The sequence below is a fragment of the Vitis riparia genome, chromosome 1 (genome assembly GCF_004353265.1).
Source record: "Vitis riparia cultivar Riparia Gloire de Montpellier isolate 1030 chromosome 1, EGFV_Vit.rip_1.0, whole genome shotgun sequence".
Lineage (NCBI taxonomy): Eukaryota > Viridiplantae > Streptophyta > Magnoliopsida > Vitales > Vitaceae > Vitis > Vitis riparia.
This window is the reverse complement of record NC_048431.1, coordinates 16,254,233-16,278,035: the sequence shown is the minus strand read 5'-3', so window position 1 is coordinate 16,278,035 and position 23,803 is coordinate 16,254,233. Positions and strand designations below refer to the sequence as shown.

Sequence of the window (23,803 nt, the reverse complement as noted above, 5' to 3'; positions counted from 1 at the left end):
CAACACCTTTCCGTGTTCCACCATTCATTCATTCATTCATCGAACATTTTTATCCCCCGTATTAGCCTAGTTGTTGTCCACTTGTCCCTTATCATTTAAGACCCTTTTGAGTTAAATGCATCTCTCTCTTCCCACTCTGGCCCTTTGACAATTGCCCTGTGTGCTGCATTAATTTTACTGACAGAGTAGCTATACCAGTTACAGACACCCCCTCTTAGTCTTATCTCAATCGCCACCCATTAAAGACCCTGCAAATTTCCAACTTTCCAAAGCAACATGAATCCGCGTAAAATTGAAGAACCATAGCTCTGCATGCAGTGGTTCACAAGGGTTGCCTTCTTTGCTCAAACCACGCGTCTTCTCGCCAACCAAGACCCATTGCCCTCACCACGCATCACCTGCTAATATTCACGTTGCAGGCAGCAGCTGGCTAGCAGACATCGGCATCAAACGATTAATGCCTCAAACCACTCAAAGCTCTCTTTCTCTTTTGATTTCTCTCATTCTCATATTGTGATATCAAATCAAAGCTTCTGTTGGGAGCTTCACTTTGTTTCCTCGTTTTTGGCAGCTAGCTAGCCAGCAATGGCGATGCTGAAGAGAATTGTATGGGTTACTGTTATTGTTGCCTTGATGTGCCTTTCATCTGGTTATTATGTGTTGTGCAAGGAAGAGGAGGAGACTCTGAGGATTCTGTTGGAGATTAAGGAGTCATTTGAGGAAGACCCTCAAAATGTGTTGGATGAGTGGTCTGTGGATAATCCCAGTTTCTGTAGCTGGAGAGGAGTTTCATGTAGTGACGGCTACCCTGTTCATCAAGTGGTAGCTCTCAACCTCTCTCAGTCCTCATTAGCTGGCTCCATATCTCCCTCCCTTGCTCGTTTAACAAACCTGCTCCACCTTGATCTTTCTTCTAACCGCCTCACCGGTTCCATTCCACCTAACCTTTCTAACCTTTCTTCTTTGGTTTCTCTACTCCTTTTTTCTAATCAACTTTCTGGTTCCATTCCAGCTCAACTCAGTTCCCTCACCAATCTCCGAGTCATGAGAATTGGGGACAATGCTCTCATCGGTTCAATTCCTCCCTCCTTTGGGAATCTCCTCAACTTGGTCACTCTTGGTTTAGCATCATCTCTTCTCACCGGCCCAATACCTTGGCAACTCGGCCGACTCACTCGACTTGAAAACCTGATTCTGCAGCAAAACAAACTCGAGGGTCCTATTCCACCCGACCTCGGCAACTGTTCAAGCCTTGTAGTGTTCACATCTGCACTCAACCGTCTCAACGGATCAATCCCACCAGAACTGGCTCTTCTCAAGAATCTCCAACTTCTGAACCTGGCCAACAACACTCTATCTGGGGCGATTCCAGGCCAACTTGGTGAATCGACTCAGCTTGTTTATCTCAACCTTATGGCCAATCAACTTGAAGGTCCAATCCCAAGGTCTCTGGCACGCTTGGGTAGTCTTCAGACTCTTGATTTATCGGTGAATAAGCTCACTGGACAAATTCCACCAGAATTGGGCAACATGGGGCAGTTGGTATACATGGTGCTGTCAACCAACCATCTTTCTGGTGTTATACCAAGAAACATATGTTCCAACACCACCACTCTGGAACACTTGTTCCTGTCAGAGAATCAAATATCTGGTGAAATTCCAGCAGATTTGGGATTGTGTGGGTCCTTGAAGCAGCTTAATTTGGCCAATAACACCATCAATGGGTCCATACCCGCTCAACTTTTCAAGTTATCATATCTGACTGATCTCTTGCTCAACAACAACAGCTTGGTCGGTTCAATTTCTCCCTCCATAGCAAACCTCAGCAATCTGCAGACGCTTGCATTATATCAAAACAATTTGCGTGGAAATCTACCCAGAGAGATTGGAATGCTTGGGAAGCTTGAAATTCTGTATATTTATGATAATCGGTTATCTGGGGAGATTCCTCTAGAGATTGGCAACTGTTCGAGCTTGCAAAGGATCGATTTTTTTGGAAATCATTTCAAGGGGCAAATTCCAGTCACCATTGGCAGGCTAAAGGAACTGAATTTTCTTCATCTCAGACAGAATGACCTGTCCGGTGAAATTCCCCCCACCTTGGGCAACTGCCATCAGCTAACTATCTTGGACCTGGCAGACAACGGCCTTTCTGGAGGCATCCCTGAGACATTTGGATTCCTCCAAGTCCTTGAGGAGCTGATGCTTTACAACAACTCTCTTGAAGGTAATCTCCCTGACGAGCTGATCAATGTTGCCAACCTGACCAGAGTAAATCTCTCCAATAACAAATTGAATGGTAGCATTGCTGCGTTGTGTAGCTCGCATTCCTTTCTTTCTTTTGATGTCACAAACAACGCATTTGATGGCCAGATTCCAAAAGAGTTAGGATTTTCACCTTCTCTTCAAAGGCTTCGGCTAGGGAACAACCATTTCACAGGGGCAATCCCCAGGACCCTGGGAGAAATCTACCAACTTTCACTTGTGGATTTCTCAGGCAATTCGCTCACTGGATCAGTACCAGCTGAGCTTTCATTGTGCAAGAAACTGACCCACATTGATCTCAATAACAACTTTCTTTCTGGGCCAATCCCATCCTGGCTTGGAAGTTTGCCCAATTTAGGAGAGCTCAAACTCTCCTTCAACTTATTTTCTGGGCCCCTTCCTCACGAACTATTTAAGTGCTCCAATCTGCTGGTTCTTTCACTTGATAACAATCTCCTTAATGGGACTCTGCCTCTGGAAACCGGTAATCTTGCATCCCTTAATGTTCTCAACCTCAACCAAAACCAATTTTATGGACCAATTCCTCCTGCCATAGGTAACTTAAGCAAGCTTTATGAACTTCGTCTCTCAAGAAACAGCTTTAATGGTGAAATACCTATTGAGCTTGGAGAACTCCAGAATCTTCAAAGTGTTTTAGACCTCAGTTACAACAATCTTACTGGGGAAATCCCACCTTCTATTGGAACACTGTCCAAACTGGAGGCGCTTGATCTATCTCACAATCAACTTGTTGGTGAAATCCCATTCCAAGTGGGTGCGATGAGTAGCTTGGGCAAGCTTAACTTCTCCTATAACAACCTTGAGGGAAAATTGGACAAGGAATTCTTGCACTGGCCAGCAGAGACGTTCATGGGAAACCTGCGTCTTTGTGGAGGGCCTCTGGTTCGCTGCAACAGTGAGGAATCCAGTCATCATAACTCAGGCCTAAAGTTATCATATGTGGTGATAATATCAGCATTTTCAACCATTGCTGCAATTGTTCTACTGATGATTGGAGTTGCTCTGTTTCTTAAAGGCAAGCGAGAGTCCCTTAACGAAGTGAAGTGTGTTTACTCTTCCAGTTCTTCCATAGTACACCGAAGACCACTCCTCCCCAACGCTGCTGGGAAGCGAGATTTCAAATGGGGAGACATTATGCAAGCTACAAACAATCTGAGTGACAATTTTATAATTGGGTCAGGAGGGTCTGGAACGATCTACAAGGCTGAGTTATCCAGTGAAGAAACAGTGGCAGTGAAGAAGATACTGAGGAAAGATGATCTCCTGCTGAATAAAAGCTTTGAAAGAGAAATTAGGACCCTGGGAAGGGTTAGGCACAGGCACCTAGCAAAGTTGCTGGGTTGTTGTGTCAACAAAGAAGCAGGTTTTAATCTGTTGGTATACGAGTACATGGAGAATGGAAGCTTATGGGATTGGCTGCACCCAGAATCAGTGAGTAGCAAGAAAAGGAAGAGCCTTGACTGGGAGGCGAGGTTAAGGGTTGCAGTGGGATTAGCTAAGGGAGTGGAGTATCTCCACCATGACTGTGTCCCCAAGATCATTCACAGGGACATCAAGTCCAGCAATGTGTTGCTTGACTCTAATATGGAGGCACATTTAGGGGATTTTGGGCTGGCAAAGACTCTGGTTGAGAATCACAACTCCTTCAACACCGACTCAAACTTATGGTTCGCTGGGTCTTACGGTTATATTGCTCCAGGTATGTCATGTGAACTAATTTCTGCTTAATTTGTATTAGTATTTATTTTTGTCTTGTCGAGTGATTCTATTTACTAGGCTATTACCAACACTAACAAAAAAACAATTGAATGCTATCAGAATATGCTTATTCATTGAAGGCAACGGAGAAGAGTGATGTTTATAGTTTGGGTATCGTGCTGGTTGAGCTAGTGAGTGGAAAGATGCCAACAGACGAAATTTTTGGGACGGATATGAACATGGTGAGGTGGGTTGAATCGCACATTGAAATGGGAGAATCGAGCCGAACGGAGTTGATTGATTCTGCATTGAAGCCAATTCTACCAGATGAAGAATGCGCAGCATTCGGAGTGCTTGAGATCGCACTGCAATGCACAAAAACTACCCCAGCAGAAAGGCCGTCTTCTCGCCAAGTTTGCGATTCCCTAGTCCATTTGTCCAACAACAGAAATAGAATGGTGGACTGCCATAAGAAGAACCCCCATTGATCCTTCCATACTTGCATGTATAGCTGAGTGGAGCGTTTGGATGATCAAACCGTATAAAGACAAACCACCTCCCCTTCCAATCTCATTCCGATTTTATGCTGATTTGTTCTCAGCCATGTTGTTCAATGAACCAGCTACAGTGGGCTCCCAACCTCATTCCATTTTATGCTGATTTGTTCTCAGCCATGTTGTTCAATGACGCAGCTACAGAGTGCATCCACGGGAGATGGAGTGGAAAAATGTGATGAAAGTAATGAGAAATAACATTAGAATTCGAGATGAAATACTATACATTTAAATAGATATAGTTAGAAAAATGATTTTCTTGTATGTTTTATTTATCATGAAAATATGAAAAAAAAAGAAACAAAGACTAATATATAATTAAAATTTTACATATATATAGAAAAATAAATAATTAAAATATGCTTAAAAAAATAAGCATATAAAAAATAGGGGCTCACAATTCAGGTACTAGTGACTGTTTCGATCAGTAATAAGCTTGTCATAAATTCATAAAATCTTTTGTGGTATCAATTTAAGCATCATGCAAGTAAAACTAGCGCAGACCAGAATGATTATATCCATTACAGCAAACTGGTACTCGTCTCATGAAGACAAAGGTTTCGATAGGTTCCATCTCAAACTGTCCGAAGGCCTCACCCAAACCTTAAAAGCTTCAAAACCTAGAGCCTGATAAAAGTTATACAAACACCTTGCATAGCATACCCCATAATAAGGCTGTTGGTTGAAATGGTTTTGCAGCCATTAAAATTATTAATTAATTCCAATTATCACTCGCAGTCTTACATTCGCCAAAATGTCATCATAACTGCACTTCAACAAGCTGCCAGATTGCAGAGAAGTGAACAGCCTTACCAAAAAAGAGCAACAACAAATAAAAGCAAGTGCGTCCTGTTGAAAGCAAGAACTATAAAGCTATGAACTCACAAATCTGGAATAACATCCCCCATTTTATTGAACACTTACTGGTGGCTTATATAGCCTTACAAGATAAGGAATTAGAAAAACATTGCAGCCCACGTCTTATACCTAAAGACATGGTATTAGTTACTGAAAGAGTCAAAACCTATCTACTGGTTCCTAACTAATAGGATATTAGCCACTTGATCATTGGTGCCACAATGAACCAACTTCACCACTTCCTCCTTAGTGAGATCCCTCAAGAAATGGAACCTCACATCTATATGCTTGCTCCTACCATGCATAAGCGGATTCTTGGATAGCTTGATCGTTGAACTATTGTCACACATAATAGTAGTACACTTACTCTATGAGTGCTCAATCTTTTCTAACACTCTCCTCATCCATGTACATTGACAAGCACAGAAAGCTGTTGCCATAAATTCTGCTTCAATGGTAGACAGAGTCACCACTAGTTGCTTCTTTGAGGCCCAAGAAACTGCTCTGCCACTCAATAAAAACACATAACTAGATGTGCTCTTCCTATCATCAATGTCTCCAGCATAATCGTTGTTAGTGTAAGCCAATAGTTCTCCAACATCTTCTCCTCTCTAATAAAACACACCCAACTCCACAGTTCCCTTTAAATAACGAAGAACTCTCTTTGCTACTTGCATATGTAGGTTAGTAGGATTGGCCATATAGGTGCTCAAGAGACATACTACGTACATTAAATCAGGTCTTATTGCAGTAATGTACATGAGACTCCCAATTAATTGCTTATAAACTATAGCATCAATCCTAGCACCTTCTCCTTCCTCTGATAGCTTGAAACTGGGCACAATAGGATTCTTCACCGAATTGGCATTTTGTAAACCAAACTTCTCAAGTAATTCACAAGCATACTTCTTCTGGCTTAAGTAGATACCCTTTGAAGTTTGCTAAACTTCAACACCAAGGAAGTACTTCATCTTTCCTAAATCTGTCATATCAAACTCATTCTTCATGGGACTCTTGAAGATTTCAAACATGCATGCATCATTCCCAATAAAGATTAAGTCACATACAAACTCACAATTAAGAACCTTTTACCTCATTCTTCTGTTGTGTCAAAGAGAGTGTGCTCATAATCACATCGTTCAAATCCCTTCTTGACAAAATAAGCTTTAATTCTACTATACCAAGCACGTGGTGCTTGCTTCAACCCATATAATGCCTTCTTAAGCTTGTAGACCTTTTCTTCTTCACCCTTTCGAATATAACCTAATGGTTGCTTCACATACACATCTTCTTTCAATTCACCATCAAGAAACACACTTTTGACGTCTAATTGATACACACTCCATCCCTTTTGTGCTGCTAGGGCTAAAACCATCCGAATTGTGTCCCACCTTGCTATTGGAGCAAAGACTTCATTATAATCAATTCCTTGTCGCTGAGCATAACCTTTAGCTACCAACTGGGCTTTATACTTATCAACCTCACCCTTTTCATTCAATTTGGTCTTAAAGACCCACTTCACACCAATCTTCTTGGCACCTTAAGGCAAAGTAGTAAGCTGCTAGGTTTCATTCTTCTCAATTGCTTCAATTTCCAAGTCCATGGCCCTTCTCCATTTCACATCCCTCTTAGCTTCTTCAAAACAGCCCGGATCTTCATGAGAGATAAACATTGCAAGATTATTCACATCTGCGTCTTCTGATAGTCCTTCATCCATTACATAGTCTTGCAAGTAAGGAGGTGCTCTTCAAATCCTTGTTTCAACTTGAACTAGTGCAACTTCATTGGATGATTCAATCGATGTTAGAGTTGTTGCTTCTGCCTCTTGATCTATAACCACTGCTTCAATACCTTCCACAACTTCTTCTTCACTCTTAAAGAAAACATCTTCACCTTCAACACTATCTTCCCAGACCAGTATATCACGCTTCACTTTTTCAGTTGTCCTCCCCTAATTCCAGCCTTTATCTTCTTTGAAACTCACATCTCTGCTCACTATAATTCTTCTAGTAGCTAGATCCTGATAAGCTTTAGATTCATGACTTACTCCAAGTAAGACGCACTGAAGACTTTTATCATCCAGCTTTGTTTTCTTCTGATCTGGCACATGTACATGAGCTAGGCACCCAAAAACCCTAAAGTAGTCCACTTTGGGTTTAACTCCACTCCACATCTCTTCTGGGGTCACTGCCAATGTCGGACTCCTGTTGAGAACATGCACTGTCCATCTTGCAGCTTCTAGCCAGAATGCTTTTGGCACTTGTTTGTCACAAAGCATGCACCTAACCATATTCATGATAGTTCGATTTTTGCGTTCAACTACCCTATTTTGTTGTGGGGTATAAGATGTTGTTAGCTGTCTGCTTATACCATTGATTCTACAAAACTCATTAAACTCATTGGAGGTGAATTCTTCTCCTCTATTAGTGCGTAAACAACAAATAAGTGCACCCGACTCCTTCTCAACCAAGCTTTTATAGTTTATGAAAGTTGTAAATGCTTCAGACTTTGCAACTAAAAAATATATCCACACCTTTCTACTAAAATCATCGATAAAGGTTATAATATACCTTTTGTTACTATTGGATTCAAGAGTAATAGGGTCGTAGATATCAGCATGAACGAGCTGCAACCACTGACTCTTCTTTGGAATAGCAATTCTGTGTTGCTTTCCCACAAAGCATTCATTGCAAGCTAAAGTTAACGCTCTGAGAAATGGAAGACCCTTCACCATCTCTTTGTATTGCAAAGTCCTTAACCCTTTGTAACTCAAATGACCAAACCTATGGTGCCACAACTTTAAATTATCTTCTGTGACTGTTTGCAGGCATGTCGAGGTCTCAAGCACCACATTAGCCAATAACACAAACATCCGATTTGTTGTCATCTTTGTCTGCATAATCAATCCTCTTCTAGGATGGTCTAACTTGCATTCCCCATTTTGTATAATTATAGCTAAACCCCTTTCTTGAAGTTGGCCTATACTCAACAAATTATTCTTCAAAACAGGAACATAGTAAACATCAGTAACTACCTAAGTTGAGCCATTAATCTCGAGTCGAATGTTGCCTTTGCCCATCACTCCTATCATTGTATTATTGCCGAGCTTCATTGAGTGTCTGAAAGCCTCATCAATGTTAGAGAACCACTGCATGTTCCCGCACATGTGATTGCTGCAACTCAAGTCAAGGAACCACACATCTTCTCGTTTCGAGTTGTTGACTTCAACATAAGACATGAGGAGCATCTCTTCTTCTTCATCGAACTCAGCATAGTTTGCACTCTTCTCCCAACTAGGGTTCATATTTTCTCTTTTTAAAATTGAAAAATAGTAGAGACATTTATATATGTTATAAGAATTTTTAGAATTTTATATTGAAAATGCAATGATTTCAAAAACTAGTAAAAAAGATTGACATATCAAGAAAAAATTCATTACCTCAAATTTTATAATTTTTTAAAATTTATTTAAAAAATATAAGATAAATATATATTTTTTGTATAAGAGATTTTCTTATATAAAAATATTGTAAAATAAAATAATGAGAAGAAGAAAGAAAATAGAGAATAAATAAAAATGCTCAAATAAAAGTAAAATCATATTTCATTAGCAAGTTTTCTCCTTTTATAGAGATTCAAGAAGAGATGTATATCAATATGGATGATCATCCACAAGTTCTCATAATTTGATAAATTCTCATATTTTATAACACTTTGGCAAATAAGTCTTTCCTTTGTCTCATTAACTTTGGACCAACTCCAGAGGAGGGGTTACTCTTTGGCAAATAGGTGTTCCTTTGTCTTTCTGAAGCAGAAATAGTGGATCACATAGTACTTCATTGTGTTAAGACGCGAGCATTGTGGAATCTTCTTTTTTCTCTCTTTGGTGTGGTGTGGGTTCTCTTTGGTACATTTAAGGAAACTCTCCTTGGATGGCATGGAGCGTTTGTGGGGAAAATCCGTAAAAAGGCATGGCAAATGGCCCCCTTATGTATATTTTGGTCAGTTTGGAAGGAAAGAAACTTGTTGGCTTTTGGGAATGAGGTGTTGTCACTCCAAAGGCTGAAACATTCTTTTGTATGTAATATGTGGTCTTAGGTTAGGGTGTTTATAGTTTTGAGCCCTCATTCTCTTGTTAGCTTTTTTGAGTGGCTAGGCTCTAGTTAAAGTTAGGGGTTTTTTCCTACTTCCTTGGGTTAGAGTCTGTGGGCTGCTTTTGTATACTCCCTGTATACCTAGAGGGCACTAGTTTGGTGTCTCCTCTTTCATCTTAATATACTTCTCTTTACTTATAAAATAAAAATAAAAATATGTCTCATTAAAACCTTATTAGGAAAAAAAAAACCCTATGGGAAAAACCCTAATGAAGGAAAAAAAATACAATATTCTTTTGGACTACTACAATTATCTTATTAAAAACCTTACCAGTAAAACCCAATGGGACAAGACTTGGACAAAGGGAAAAAAAAGTATAATATAGTGATATTCTTATCAATTAATTCCCCCCTCATGTTGACATGATTATATTTTCTCTAGTAGCACAACATAGAGATCTTTGAGTTGATGTATTCCAATGAGCTTCTTAATTATTGTAGTTACCAATGGCTTTGTGAATAAATATGTTAAATTGTTACTTGCTTTTACTTGTTGAACAACAATTTCATCACTCTTTTGGAGTTGATGAATGTAAAAGAACTTGGGTGATATATACTTAATTTTATCACCCTTAATGCGTCATTCTTTAATTTGTGCAATGTATGCAACATAATCTTCATATAACTTTATAACATTACCTCTGATGGAGGGTAGTCCACATGTTTCCATTATTTGCTTGATTGATCTTTATGATATTGTCATACTATCATAGGTAAATATATACCCTGTTTGAGATCAAGCTTTGTGAGAGTCTGAAGATACTTAACATCTACATATCCAAACAATTGAGATTCTAATCCTTTTGAATAAAATGGATTCATGTCATCGTAGTACATGTTTGACTTTATTCCAATATCTCTAAGTTGGTGCAAAACTATATCTCGCAAGTAAGTTAATAAGGAATGCAATATTTGGTCATGTACAATTTGCAAGATATATTAGTGCATCAATAATACTGAGAGATGGTACTTCTAGACCAAGTAGTTCTTCATTATCTTATTTAGGATGGAAATGGTCTTTTTTTTTTTTTTTTTTACTTTGAGTGAATGAACTATCATCAGAGAACTTAATGGATGTAATTTGCCCATATGAAAGAATTTCAAGACTTTCTCTGTATATGTTAATTGATGGATTAACATTTCATTTGGAAAGTATTTGATCTACAATTCAAGACAAAACTTTGTTTTTCCAAGATATTTCATTTTAAATTCTTTTTTCAAATACTTTATCATTCTTATGAGTTTTTTAGGAATCCTAACAAAGATTTAAGTTGTCAATATATATTGCAATAATTGCAAATTTGATTTTTGATTTCTTAATGAAAACATGTATAAAGTTATTCATGTACCCCTTTTTTAGTAGGTATTCGCTAAGGCGATTGTATCGCATATGTTCGAATTGTTTCAATTAATATAAGGATCGTTGTAATTTAATTGAATACATGCTACGAGGTGATTGGGTACATGCTATGAGGATTTGTAATATTTGCTTTAGGCAATTTAAATCTTTTAAGGACTTTCATGTATATATATAATTATATATGGATCCATATAAATATGTTATAATAACATCCATGAGGCACATATCTAGTCCTCATACTAGTTAAAAATCAAAATGTGATTGCATCTATGACGAAAAAGTATGTTTCCTCATAGTTAATACCAGATCTCTATTAGAAACCTTGTGCTACTAATCGCACTTTATATCTTATGATTTTATTTTTCTCATTGTGTTTTTGTATAAAAACTCATTTGTACCTAATAGGCTTTACGCCTTGAGGTGTTTGGAGCATAGGTCCAAATATTTCTCATTTTGTTAATGAGTTTAGTTTTGTTTGGATTGTTTCTTTCCATTTTAGCCAATCATGTTTATGTCAACATTTATCCATAGTTTTTTATGCCACTTGAAAAAAAATATATTGTCAATGACAAGAGTATTTATACCTCATTTTTCTCCATATGTAAGTAGATGATTGAGATTTCATCATTATCAAGTACTTGTACCTTTTTAGAAGCTAATTGTATAATATATGCCTCTTTTAGGGCTACTTGTTTAAATCGTGCCTCTTTAGGGGCTAGCTACTTAAGATTGATAAATCATTTTAATAACCCATTTTAAATGAAAATTTTTCAAGATTGCCACATTTTCATATATCTTTCTTTGTGTTTTCCTTTTTTCGTGTGTTTTCCTCTTCTACGAAATGTGTTTACCTCTTTAGGGTCTACCATGCTTCATGAGTGCCTTTATTATTTAATTGTCTTTTAAGGACATCAACCCGTAATGAAATATTCTTAGTCGATGAAAATGATTTTATCACTTTCTTTGCATCAATAAAAGCATTTGATAGTTGATTTTCAAGTCCTTACAAATGAATAATCTTTTGAACTTTCAGTTTACATTGATTAGTAAGAGGATCAAAATGAGTCAAAGTCAATGCATTCCAAATAATTTCACGTTGTCCTTCTAGAATTGACTTTTGTCCCCTTAACAACGGGAAAATTGTCTTATAAAATGATAATTTGCACAACATGTCATTCTACTTTTCAAGTGTATAGGTAGACTAGTAATTATATAAAAACTTTTGGTTTCATGATGTACATCTATACAACTTTACACAGAATTAATGCATCATCGTTTACCTTAAAGGACTAAGTTGGTCTTACAAGATTCTTCTAAATCTAGCATAGTGTAAAATGTCATTCACATGGAATCAAATACTACTAGGGACATAGTATAAAATCTTCTAAAACTTTTAATAAGATTTTTATTACTTAATATAGAATTAACATTGTTTGTTATCAATATTGTGCAATTAATGAAACAAGAGTTTCATCAAAATAACAAGTCATAAAACATATCATAAAGACCTCGCCTTTATAGAGTTAAAGAAATCTTATTATAAAGGAAGAGTTAAAATCAACAGAAAAATAATAGTTATCAATGATGACTTAGCTTAATAGTTATGTAAAAGTAATAAGAGCATGTATAACACAACAAAATAAATATGAAAAATTTAATTAAAAGTTATATATTTCTTAAATATCTCACACATTTGATTTCGTAAGTGTGGGGCAATTTATGCATGAAATGATTAAAAAGTATTTCAATAATCGAATTAATTGTAATGATAGATCAATAATTTTTATTCAAATATTATTATGATCTAAATCAATGTGCAAAAATTAATTCATAAATCAAAATTTCAAGAGAACATATCATGATTTAAAAGAAATATGAGAAAAATTAACCAAAAAGTAAATAAACTTTTAGAACAAAGAAAGATAGGATCATTAGAAGAACTAAAATTAAATAACCTTTCAAAACAATTCAAAAACTTTAGTATAGCAGAAAAACCAACAATTAGGACGGAACGAAAAATAAATCCTTTTGAACCAAAAAGTTTAGCAATTAAACCATGGAAATAGTAGAAGCTATAAACCCTAAAGATAATGTAAAAGAATTTGTGGAAAAAAATTTGAAAAGGGCAGTAAAGGAAGTAACACCTTACAAAAAAGAGTTAGTTCAAAATTCTAAAATAACTTGATTTTTAAACCAACATACCATAAGTTCAATATGAAATATTGTATATTTAGATTTAGTTTCTTTAGAAACAAAATATAAACTATTAAAAAATAAAATCGATAAATATATGCACTTAGGAATAATTATAATAGGAATAATAGGACTTCATCATAAAGAAATTGGTGCTCGTAAATATTTACCTTTTAAATACTAAAAATAACACAATAGAAAAAGCTCTTTTAGCTAGTGCAAAAGTTAATACGAACCAAAATTATGTAGTCATTGGTTGTATACCTCAATTTTGTATAGATCTTAAGGAATTCACTAAAAAGATAAAAATAACTATAAATTATAAATGTAGAGGTAGATTCAGACAGTGAGATAGAATTTGTAAATATTATCACAATATAGGAAGATATTTTGTTAAACATAGAAACAATAGAAAACCTATATAGAAATTCGGAACTAGTTAATATAATGTTAGAAGAATTTGATAACCCAACATTATTAATAGAACAAGTAGATCAAGAAAACTCTACTGACATAATGTGTAAAAACTATACAAATGAACAAATAATTGAACAGCTTTATAAAACCAATTTAATTAAAAAAACTTATAGATATAGAAACAATAAATCAATTTACTATTCAACCAAAAGCTGAAGAAAACCTAGAAACACTTTTAGGTGAGTTAGTAAATACGATAAAAATAGAAAATAAAAGGGAGTTTGTAAATGTAAAAATTGAAATAGTAAGGTATAGTAAGTCAAAAGGACCTCAATGGAAAACCAAAACAGAACCTTCTAATTCTTTGCAACCAATATATGACTATGAAACAATATTAGATATAGACAATACATAAGACCTTAAGAAAACCATAGAAAATTGGGAGCAGTCCTTAAATTCAACTGGTGCAGTAGTATCCTTTAAAAATCAATAAGAAATTTATGAATTTTGTAAAAGTACCCTTAGAGGAATCGTAATGCAATTTTTTAGAAACATGGAACAAGAAAACAGTGGTTATTTTCAGGAAGTTAGAGATCATTTTAGTATAAGCGTATTTATAAATTTGATAAAACTATATTTTCTAGGAACAACCCACGAAAATATAAAGGAACTCGTAATATATCTCTATAAGTTAGAATAATTGAAATTATGTAACCTTCATATATAAAAGGATATGAACAAAATTTAGGAAATATGCAATTCTTGCTAGAATAGACAGAACACCTGAATATTTAAATAAATATATATTAAAAATATAAGGTCCTCTAGGACTTAGATTATGGAATGAATTTTCAACCTTTGAATATAAAAACTCTCCTTATATAGGTGCTAGAATAAAATTTGTAAAAAATTGGTTAGAAAGAGAATGTATAAGCATAGGGGAAAGAAGTCAAATAAAGAAACAAGATATAAATCAACAACTTTGTAAAAAATTGCATATAAGAAAAAATTTAGACATAGGATGTAGAGAATATAACTCTAGAAGACCTAATAACTACAATAGAATTTTAAGAAGGAAGTCAAAAACCTTTTCTAAAAAATGACATTATCAAACAAGATATAAAAAAACCTAGAAAGTTTTGGATAAAAAAAATGAGTAAAGAAATAAAAAGATAGTGTAAATGTTATTTGTGTGGGCAAGAAGACCATATAAGATCTAAATGTCCTAAACTTAAAAAACCATCAAATGAACAAAGTAGAAAAACCCAAGCAAAAATCAACCTAATAAATGAAATTCTGGTAGATAGTGAAGAAGAAGAACTTATTAGTGAATTAGACTTTAAAAGCGAAAATTCGAGTGTATATAGTATGGATAATAGAGAAATTGAAAAAGAAAAAATTTGTATGGTTATTGAAGAAAAAGAAAATCAACCTAAGAAAACCCCTTTAAACCTAGAAAACCTTGTGCGATCTTTAGAAAGTAAAATAAATCCTTACAATTCGTGGAAAGATTTGCAAATAATAATTAAAGAAAAAATCTTGGTAGAAAAGGAAGATAATTTAAACTCTAAAGAAACAAAATCACCAATAAATCCTGTAGGGACAACTATACAAACAAAAGAGCAAGTAAATATGGAAAATAAAGTTAAATCCATCATATTTCCAATGACAATTAAATTAAAAACCATAGAATTAAAAGTAGATGTCGTGTTAGATATAGAAGCTAGTAAAAATCTTTTATTTGAAACTTTAGTACCTCGGGAAGTCTAGCAAACATTAGTCCAACTAGTAGAATTAGTCCAATATGACCAACATAAACTAATTTTAACTAAGTATATTTTAAATATACCAATCATAATTAACAGTACAACCTTAGTATCACCTCAAACTTATCTCATACCTACTATAAGTTTATATCCTTTTATTTTAGGTTTAAATTTTGTACATTCTTTACAAAGAGGAATAACAATACAAAATAACCAAGTTAACTTTCATCCTAAAACCACAACAATTGTTTATACAAATATAGAAAATGTATCAAATAAATCTCATAATGTGACTTCTCATCAAATTAACAAAGTAGAAGTGCAAAAGGATGGTGTGATAAATGAGTATACAGAACAATTAAGGAAAGCAAGTAATTTAAAAAAAAACCTTATATTAGAAGCAGAAAAAATGGGAATAATAGGAAAAGACACTAAAAAATATTGGAATAGGAATAAAACAACTTGTAAAATACCAATTAAGAACCCATATTTAACAATAAAAATGGAAGATGTAACATGTAACCTTATAGATTCAAGGGAATTTAAAATTCAAATAGAAGAACTATTGCAAAATAATCTCATTAAACTAAGCTTTAGTTCCTATAGATCCTCGGTCTTTTTAGTCAGAAACCATAATAAAGAAAAAGAAGGAAAATGTAGGATGGTTATTAATTATAAAAGATTAAATGATGATACATATGATGATGCCTATAATATTTCAAATAAAAATTCTTTAATTAATTCTATTCAATGATATAAATACTTTTCGCAACTAGATTGTAAAAGTGGATTTTGAAAAAATAGATTAGAAGAAGATAGCAAACCATAGACAACATTTTCATGTCCTTGTGGATTATATGAATGGAATGTAATGTCATTTGGACTAAAAAAAAATGCTCCATAGATATTTCAATGAATGATGAATAATATTTTTAGTAAATATTCTTTTGTTCTTGTATATATTGATGGTATTCTTGTTCTTTCATATACTTTTGAAGAACATATAAAGCATTTAGAATTCATTTTTGAAGAATTAATTAGTCATCAGTTAATAGTAAGTAAAACGAAATTGAAGTTATTCAAAACACAAATAGAGTTTTTAGGATTTTAATTATAAAATTGACCAATAAAACTACAAAATCATATAGTTCAGAAAATAAATGATTTTCCTTATAAATTGGAAAATCTAAAAACCCTTCAAAGTTTTTTAGGGTTATTAAACTATATTAGACAGTATATAAAAAACTTTAGTAGATTAGCTAGACCCTTTTATAGTAAAACTAAAAATACGGGACAAAGATGTTTTAACCAAGAAGATATTAAACTTGTACAGAACATAAAGGAAGCAAAGCATCTTTCAACCTTATATTTACCCTTAGAAAGTGAATACAAAATAGTTCATACTGATGCTAGCCATACAGGATGAGGAGGTATATTTTTAACAATTACTAACAATGGAGAAGAAAAACTTTGTAGAAATTGTAGTGGCACTTTTAATGATTATCAAAAGAACCTTAGTTCTACAGACTTAGAAATTGGAGCAATACTCTTAGTCTTAGAAAATTTTCAATTATATCTAAACCAAGAACAATTTACTTTAAGAACCAACTGTGAGAATATTAAAAAATTCTTTGAAAACAAAAAATCTTTAAAATTGTCTACAAAAAGAAGGATAAAGTTTCAAAACTCTCTAATTGGTTTTAAACTTAAATTTGAACATATTAAGGGAAAAGATAATATATTAGCATATTGATTAAGTAGACAAATAATTGTTAATAATGTTAATAATACTAAAGATTGATTTTATTTTATAGGAACATAGCTCAGAGAAAACTAACTAAATCTAGGACCTTTCAATATGGAACCATATGTTTGAATGTAGTATTAAATCCAAATTTGAGGTTTAATTCTTTATATTCTCAAAACCTTTTTGAAGAACATAAGGTTATTGTAGATAATTTTTGGTCTTTAAAACCACAAAGTTTTCCCAACCAAAATTTAGAATATGTTTATGGAAAAACCACGTCAGCTTTAGCCCAACATCTACAAAATTTTCAAAGTCAAGTTATTGCCTTAGAAACCCAAAAATTTCAAAACCTCAAAATCCAAGAAAAATCAAGAAAGACTAATAAAAAATTTGAAAACTAGTACAGTGTCAACCAGTCAAACTAGTTTAGTTAGTCAACCCAAAATGCTTAATTTAATTAGAAAATCAACTATTCTTTCTAAACAATATGAAAAAGTTGTTAAAAACTTAATTGGGGTTGATAACCACTTTTTAGTTGAAACTTTATTTCTGCAAACACAATATAACAAAGTGTTTAAAAATCAAGAACTCCTATACAAACATTTTAAAACCAAGAACGTTGAAATAAAAACAGGGTATATAGCATACCACGACCCTAATTTCTTTTTTATTATATATTTAGCCTATGTAAACATGTTTCTTGTAAATAACGAAATTTTTTATCTTGTACCTCAATTCATGGATCAAAGAATTTTAAAAAATGTTTTCATAAACCATATATCTCAAATCCCTGAAAATTTCTCAGAAAAATTAAAAGATGTTTTAACTTATCTTTTTAAAACCAAAAAGCATATTGATATTTCTTTTGAAACTATTCCACCTTATTCCAAACCAATGGATCAATAGTACCTACTTATCACCATGTTTATATAAAACATAATAAAGAACCACTCATTTATTAGCAAGAACCAGAATGGGAGATGACCCATTCGAATGAATTTTCAAATTTTTTTTACTCAATTTAGAGCTTTTCAAATTTATGACCTTAGACCAACCATAAATAAATTATTTCATCTTATTAGAGAAACAAAAACCATGTCTATATGGAGAAATAAACCCTTTGAGCATATTATAGTCCCAAAACCTTTTATTACCCTTGAAGAAGAAGATTTTATAACCGAGCTCAATGTAGAACTATTAGAACCATCTTCTTACCTTAGTGATGACGCATCATTTTGGAAAAATCATGATGAAGAAAGTTATTATAATCTACAAAATCTGATGGAACAGTGATGTTAGCAATAACAACATTGAAGAAATAAATGTGTCTCTAACTACAAGAATTTAACGTAGCAAACAAAGAAGCAGCAAGAGTCTTGTCTCAATAAAGATATTGGCTACGTGTATAGCATACAACAAACAAAAGAAAGAAGGAAGAATCGGGAAATCAAGAAATCAATAAAGAAGAAAAGAAATTAAAAGTTATATTAACTTCTACCATCCCCTTATTTACTTTTCACCAACCTTCTATGACTTTGTAATTATATTTGTCTTCAGTGTATCTATCCGTCAACTATCCCAATTAACACCCTTTTGTCCTTTGTAAAGTTTTTTGTCTATAAATTGTGTTGAAACTATGAATGGAGATCATCGAGAAAAATCGAGAGAAACTTTGTTAGTCTATCAACTACTTCTTCAGTTGTAAACTTGTGCATTTAACAATAAAAAGTAAGAAATTTTTGTTCTCATTTTATTTCTAATTTTATTTATTTGTGTTTTTTTTAACTTGATAAAAATTTTAAAATAACACTTTGAAAATGACAATTTTAAAATATAAACTTGATAAATTTCTAATATAAAATTTTAAACTTGATAATTTTAAAACTGGAAAAACTTAATACAATTTTAAAAAAACACTTTCAAAATAACTTTCAATATAAAATGTTTGAACTTTTAAAATTAACAAATTAATAACTTGATAAATTTCCATACATAATCCATTAGTAGAGAACCATACAACCAAACAAGCCATGACTAATTTTCTCTCTCCCCAAAACTTAGGGCCAACAACTGCCACTGCTTGGAGGAAGCCATCCTCGAAAAAAGCTCATGGAAGCCATGTTGAATAAGCCCCGTGGAAGCTATGGTCGGTAAATCCATGTAGAAGCCACCTCTAACAAACTCCCTTGAAAATTGTTTCTCTAGGTTTTGGTAAGTTTTGTGATTTATTTATTTATTTATTTTTGTTTTATTAGTTAGTATTTTGGAAATGTTTGTGATTAGGTTTGAGATTCCATTGTTATTGGGTTTATTTCTTAGTTGGTACTTTTGAAAAAATCGAAAATGATAGATGTTGTTGAGTGTTTGTGGAAAAGATTATAGTTTTGTCTCAAATGTCAATGTTTTGACGATAACCTATTATCAAAACCTTTTTTCTCTCTCTCATCATTGTGATTTTGTTCACATTTAACCTCATATAATCCATTGTTTGGTTGGCTAGAAAAAATAGGAAAGTGAAAATCTACAATCTTTTTTAGTCAGTGGAGTTTCTAAAAACCCATTCTTGCAAGTTCTTAACATTCAATCAAGAAACAAAAAATAAAATAAAGCATGCTTTAATTGACATTTGACTCAATGATTCATTTCCATTAATTTTTCATTTTCCATAATTGAGGATTGAACTTTAGGCTGCCAAGGAATTTCTATAATGATATATGGGGAAAATTAAGTATTATATGGGAGAAATAATACTTATAATGATATAAATTTATTAGTTATTTTTGTTTTTAATTGGAATGTGATTTGGAATCATGATCTCCAGGAGTTCACGTCACACATTCACATTGCTGGAATATGATTTGCATATATTTTCTTTCTTTCTTTTTTATTATTATTACAAACAAATAATAATAAATTATATATTAAATGTAATAATTCTTTTATAAAAGTATGAATTTATTTTATGTTCTTAAAAACTAGTTTTAAAAATTTTTAAATTTGATGTAGTAAAAATATTTTGGTACCTTAATTTTTTAAAATTGTTTTTAAAAAATTATTAATTTTTTGAGACAAGTCTTTAAAAGTTTGTATTTTATCTTAAAATTATTATTATTATTATTATTATTATTATTATTATTATTATTATTATTATTATTATATTTTATTTTATTAAAAAAGAACCTTATTTAAATAATACCTTCCAGATTAATTTATTTTTAAAATTTTATCAGCATATGACGGTTGACTTTAGTGAAATATTTACATTTTTAATTATTGTCCAAAGTAAAAAAAATAAAAAAATAAAAATTTTAAAAGTGATATAGGTAAAATCTCTTCTCAAATTTATATCTTTCTTTTTATAAGTTAATTTATAAATTGTGTCTTTTTTCTTTTTATTTAAGATAAAGTAATTAGTTAAAGTTTAAAAATAAAAAACTTATATAACATTTTTTCTAATTAAATATGCTCTCAAATCATATCCTACTTCCAAAACAACTTCTCAATAAAAACCATTTTTTTATTAAAAAAAACAATATTAAACTTATTCTAGAAAAAGAATAGGAATTTTTTTTAAGAGTAGTTTCAAAACATGTTCTAGTATTTTAAGACTTAGAAAATTTTTGTTTTGTACCCAAATTAGAAAATTATGAAATTTCCAAATACTTACAAGTTTGTGCATATTGACAAATTTGAAAATATTTATAATTTTGTACACTTTTCACAATTTGATTTTAAATAAAAATTATTGAAAAAAGAAAAAGAAAATAATACCAAAATATAATCTTGATTCCTTAAACTACTTGGGGCGGAATAGAGAATTAGGATTTTTAAGTCCAAATTTTAATTTTTTTCATACTTAGGATTACAATTTCTCATTTTGTATTTTATTTAGACTAATCTTTATGATTGCATACTTGCTAGCAAATTCTGAATTTTTAAGCATGTTTATTGTATCTTGATTCATTTTATTTATACTTTACTCTTTCGTTACTTCATGATTTGAGATATGCATATGTTGTATGTCACACCCCAAAACGCACTCCAAGGGCATGACGGTCATTTCACACCTCAAACCCAAAGGCTCAAAGTTGAAACGACACAAACATTCATATTGTAACTGGAAATTTACCAATTACCAAATTCCTATTCAGAGTAGTAGGACAAAATTCTAGAATCTCCAAGTATCAACTTTAAAAAAAACTAACATATTAACTAGAGTGTTATTGTCCAAATAACTCCAAATTCAAATAATTTAAATGGGGAATTAAATTTTAACATCTAAACAATGTCCAAAATAAAGTTTGAACCAAAATTCTAACAAAGAAAAATTCTCCAACCTAGCCATCACTCCTCGCCCGAACTGAAAGTACTTGAAAAATTATCAACAAAGGGACATGAGCTTAAAGCTCAATAAGGAACATCAATGCAGTTTCATGGATCTAACATTTTCAATCATGTTTGCAAATAGGAGATATAACATATACTTATTTTCATAAAAAAACTTTTGAGTTTGAAATACTAATATATTCAAACTTTTCAACAAACTTTCTTATATCCATTTCAAAACAATTTCTCATCAAAACCAAATCAAATGCATTCAAAATATCTTACTCTGGTTATCAAATAACAAACGGTGCCCAATTAGGTGGAACTTCACAAATGAGTGATTAGTTTCAAATTTGTTCCATTTAAGGTGAACAAAACCAAAAGTCAACAATTATAATCTGTTGACTAGGAGCCATAAGGTCAACTATTATAACCCGTTGACTAGGGCCATATAATATCAACTATTATAACCCGTTGATTAGGGCCATAAAAATGTCAACAATTATAACCCGTTGACTAGGGCCATAAGAACCATAGTCAAACACTTTATTTCATTAATTCAAACTTGCAAAACAAAATATCATATCTCCAAAATTTTTCACTTTTTATAAATAAACAAAGAAGATTCTCAAATATACTTTCCATACAAAACACATATTTGATTCATGCGAAAAGATAAAAATGATATTTTTACACATTTCAAAATACAATATAAAAAGAAAATTATTTTCTTTTATAAAAAATCTGCATTAATTTCCCTTACCTTGAAGAAGCGCTAAAAAACATGAAGTATTTAGCTTGACGAATTTACTCCTCACCTAACATAATATCATACAAAATATTGATTATTGATTATTTATCTAAATATATAAATTTGACAATCTAAAAAAATATTTAATTTAGTATTAGGGATCCTAATTAATTTATCATATTAATATTATTACCATCCAATATTATTTTCAACTTCTTAAACAATAATTTATTTCCTTTTTTCTAACTTATCTAAAATAAATCTTTTAAGAATATTTATTTGCATTAAACTGTTATTACTATTATTTAAATCCCCTACCAAAACTTAACAAATATTCCATGCAATTCTTTTTTCTTTTTTTTTTCAACATGTCAAATCCTTCCTACGCTTCTTTCATCATTTTTTTTTTAATTTTTTTTTATCTAGATCTATTCATTTGAGTAATCAAAATTTATTTATCTCCATTAATAAATCTAACTATGTTAATAAATTTTTAATCTTTTTTACATAGAAATTAATTAAACGAACTCTAATCAAAATTGAGATATTCCAAAGAATATCTAAAGTATTCAAAACTAATTAATGAATATAAAATATTAATTTAAGGATTAAAAAATCTTACCTAAAAAATTAATCTTCAAACCCTAAACCTTCAAACCTTCAACCCTTTGCTCTCTGATCTTTCTGATCTTTGTGTAAAAGGGTTTTCTGAATAGAGAATATAGGAAAGATCTAATTTATATATAGGGGTTTTAAATACGAAAAGACCTTTTTACCCTTATTAAATTACTATAATTAATTAATAATTTCTAAATTACGATTTTACCCCTAAATTAGGTTTAGGGCATTACATTGTATCTATTGTGAGGCCTTATCTATGATTTTATTTTCTATTATTTTTATTTGTGAACTAACCTTCATTGATCTTATGCAATAGAAATGTTAGTAATTTGTTTATATACATTTTTAAATATGATAGTCTCATTGTGTGCTTTTATCTTCTTCTTTTTTTTTTTTCTAAAATTGTTTGTCATTAATTTTATCATTTACTCATTTTCATTTTAGGAAACCTTAGAAATCCTGTTCAAGTATCGTTGCATGACAAATATCTCTTTTATCATATATTAAAAGCATATAAGTTGTAAAAATGTGAATATGATTATTTATTATGGTCATATTCAAGTTTTCGACCTATATGTTTTGTATATGATTGGTAGAATTGTCTACAAATGATGCTTGAATTGCTTGTTTGGACAGTTTAGAAATACATAATATCTATGAAATCACAAGTTTATGCTTTAGCATATTGATAACTTTCGATGGAAATTCCCCTTGCTCTCTAGGTGTATATTTGGACAAGGTAACATATTGTTAGCAACTTAGTTAAGCTAACTAATATTCACCTTAGCCAATTTGTGCACTTCTCATTCAATTAATCTTATGTATATTAGGTTTCATATAGTTCATGAAACAAATCTATCGTGTTGTGGAATGATAGGTATTTACGCACATTAAAGTCTTATGTGCGTAATAAGAGTCGTCCATAAGGTTCTATTGCAGAGGGGTACACAGCAAAAGAATGTGCAATCTTTTTTTCAAGATATTTGCACGATGTTGAAACAAAGCATGACCATGAAGAAAGGAATTATGTCATTGCAAATAACATAACAAATGGAGGGTTAACCATTTTCAA

The 23,803-nt window shown here is 31.9% G+C and overlaps 1 protein-coding gene across 3 annotated transcripts; it reads left to right on the top strand.

Annotated features, from left to right (window-relative positions):
- The first annotated feature begins 28 nt into the window (after nucleotides 1-28).
- LOC117911135 (LRR receptor-like serine/threonine-protein kinase GSO1) lies at nucleotides 29-4,656 on the top strand. 3 transcript variants are annotated; one of them, XM_034825461.1, is made up of 3 exons: nucleotides 29-928; nucleotides 1,013-3,985; nucleotides 4,105-4,656. In XM_034825461.1, exons 1-3 carry the CDS (start codon nucleotides 586-588, stop codon nucleotides 4,470-4,472), a joined length of 3,684 nt encoding a protein of 1,227 aa, XP_034681352.1. In that variant the 5' UTR covers nucleotides 29-585; the 3' UTR covers nucleotides 4,473-4,656. The 3 variants fall into 3 exon arrangements, with proteins under 3 accessions (XP_034681352.1, XP_034681271.1, XP_034681440.1); XM_034825549.1 differs by having other exon boundaries at nucleotides 733-822; XM_034825380.1 differs by having other exon boundaries at nucleotides 29-3,985.
- The last annotated feature ends 19,147 nt before the right edge of the window (nucleotides 4,657-23,803 follow it).

What these genes read in the sequence shown, in the direction of transcription:
- LOC117911135 (XM_034825380.1), top strand. Translation starts at nt 586, where the DNA reads ATGGCGATGCTGAAGAGAATTGTATGGGTTACTGTTATTGTTGCCTTG. An exon ending in TTACGGTTATATTGCTCCAG is followed by an intron (nt 3,986 to 4,104) that starts GTATGTCATGTG and finishes GAATGCTATCAG; the next exon opens with AATATGCTTATTCATTGAAG.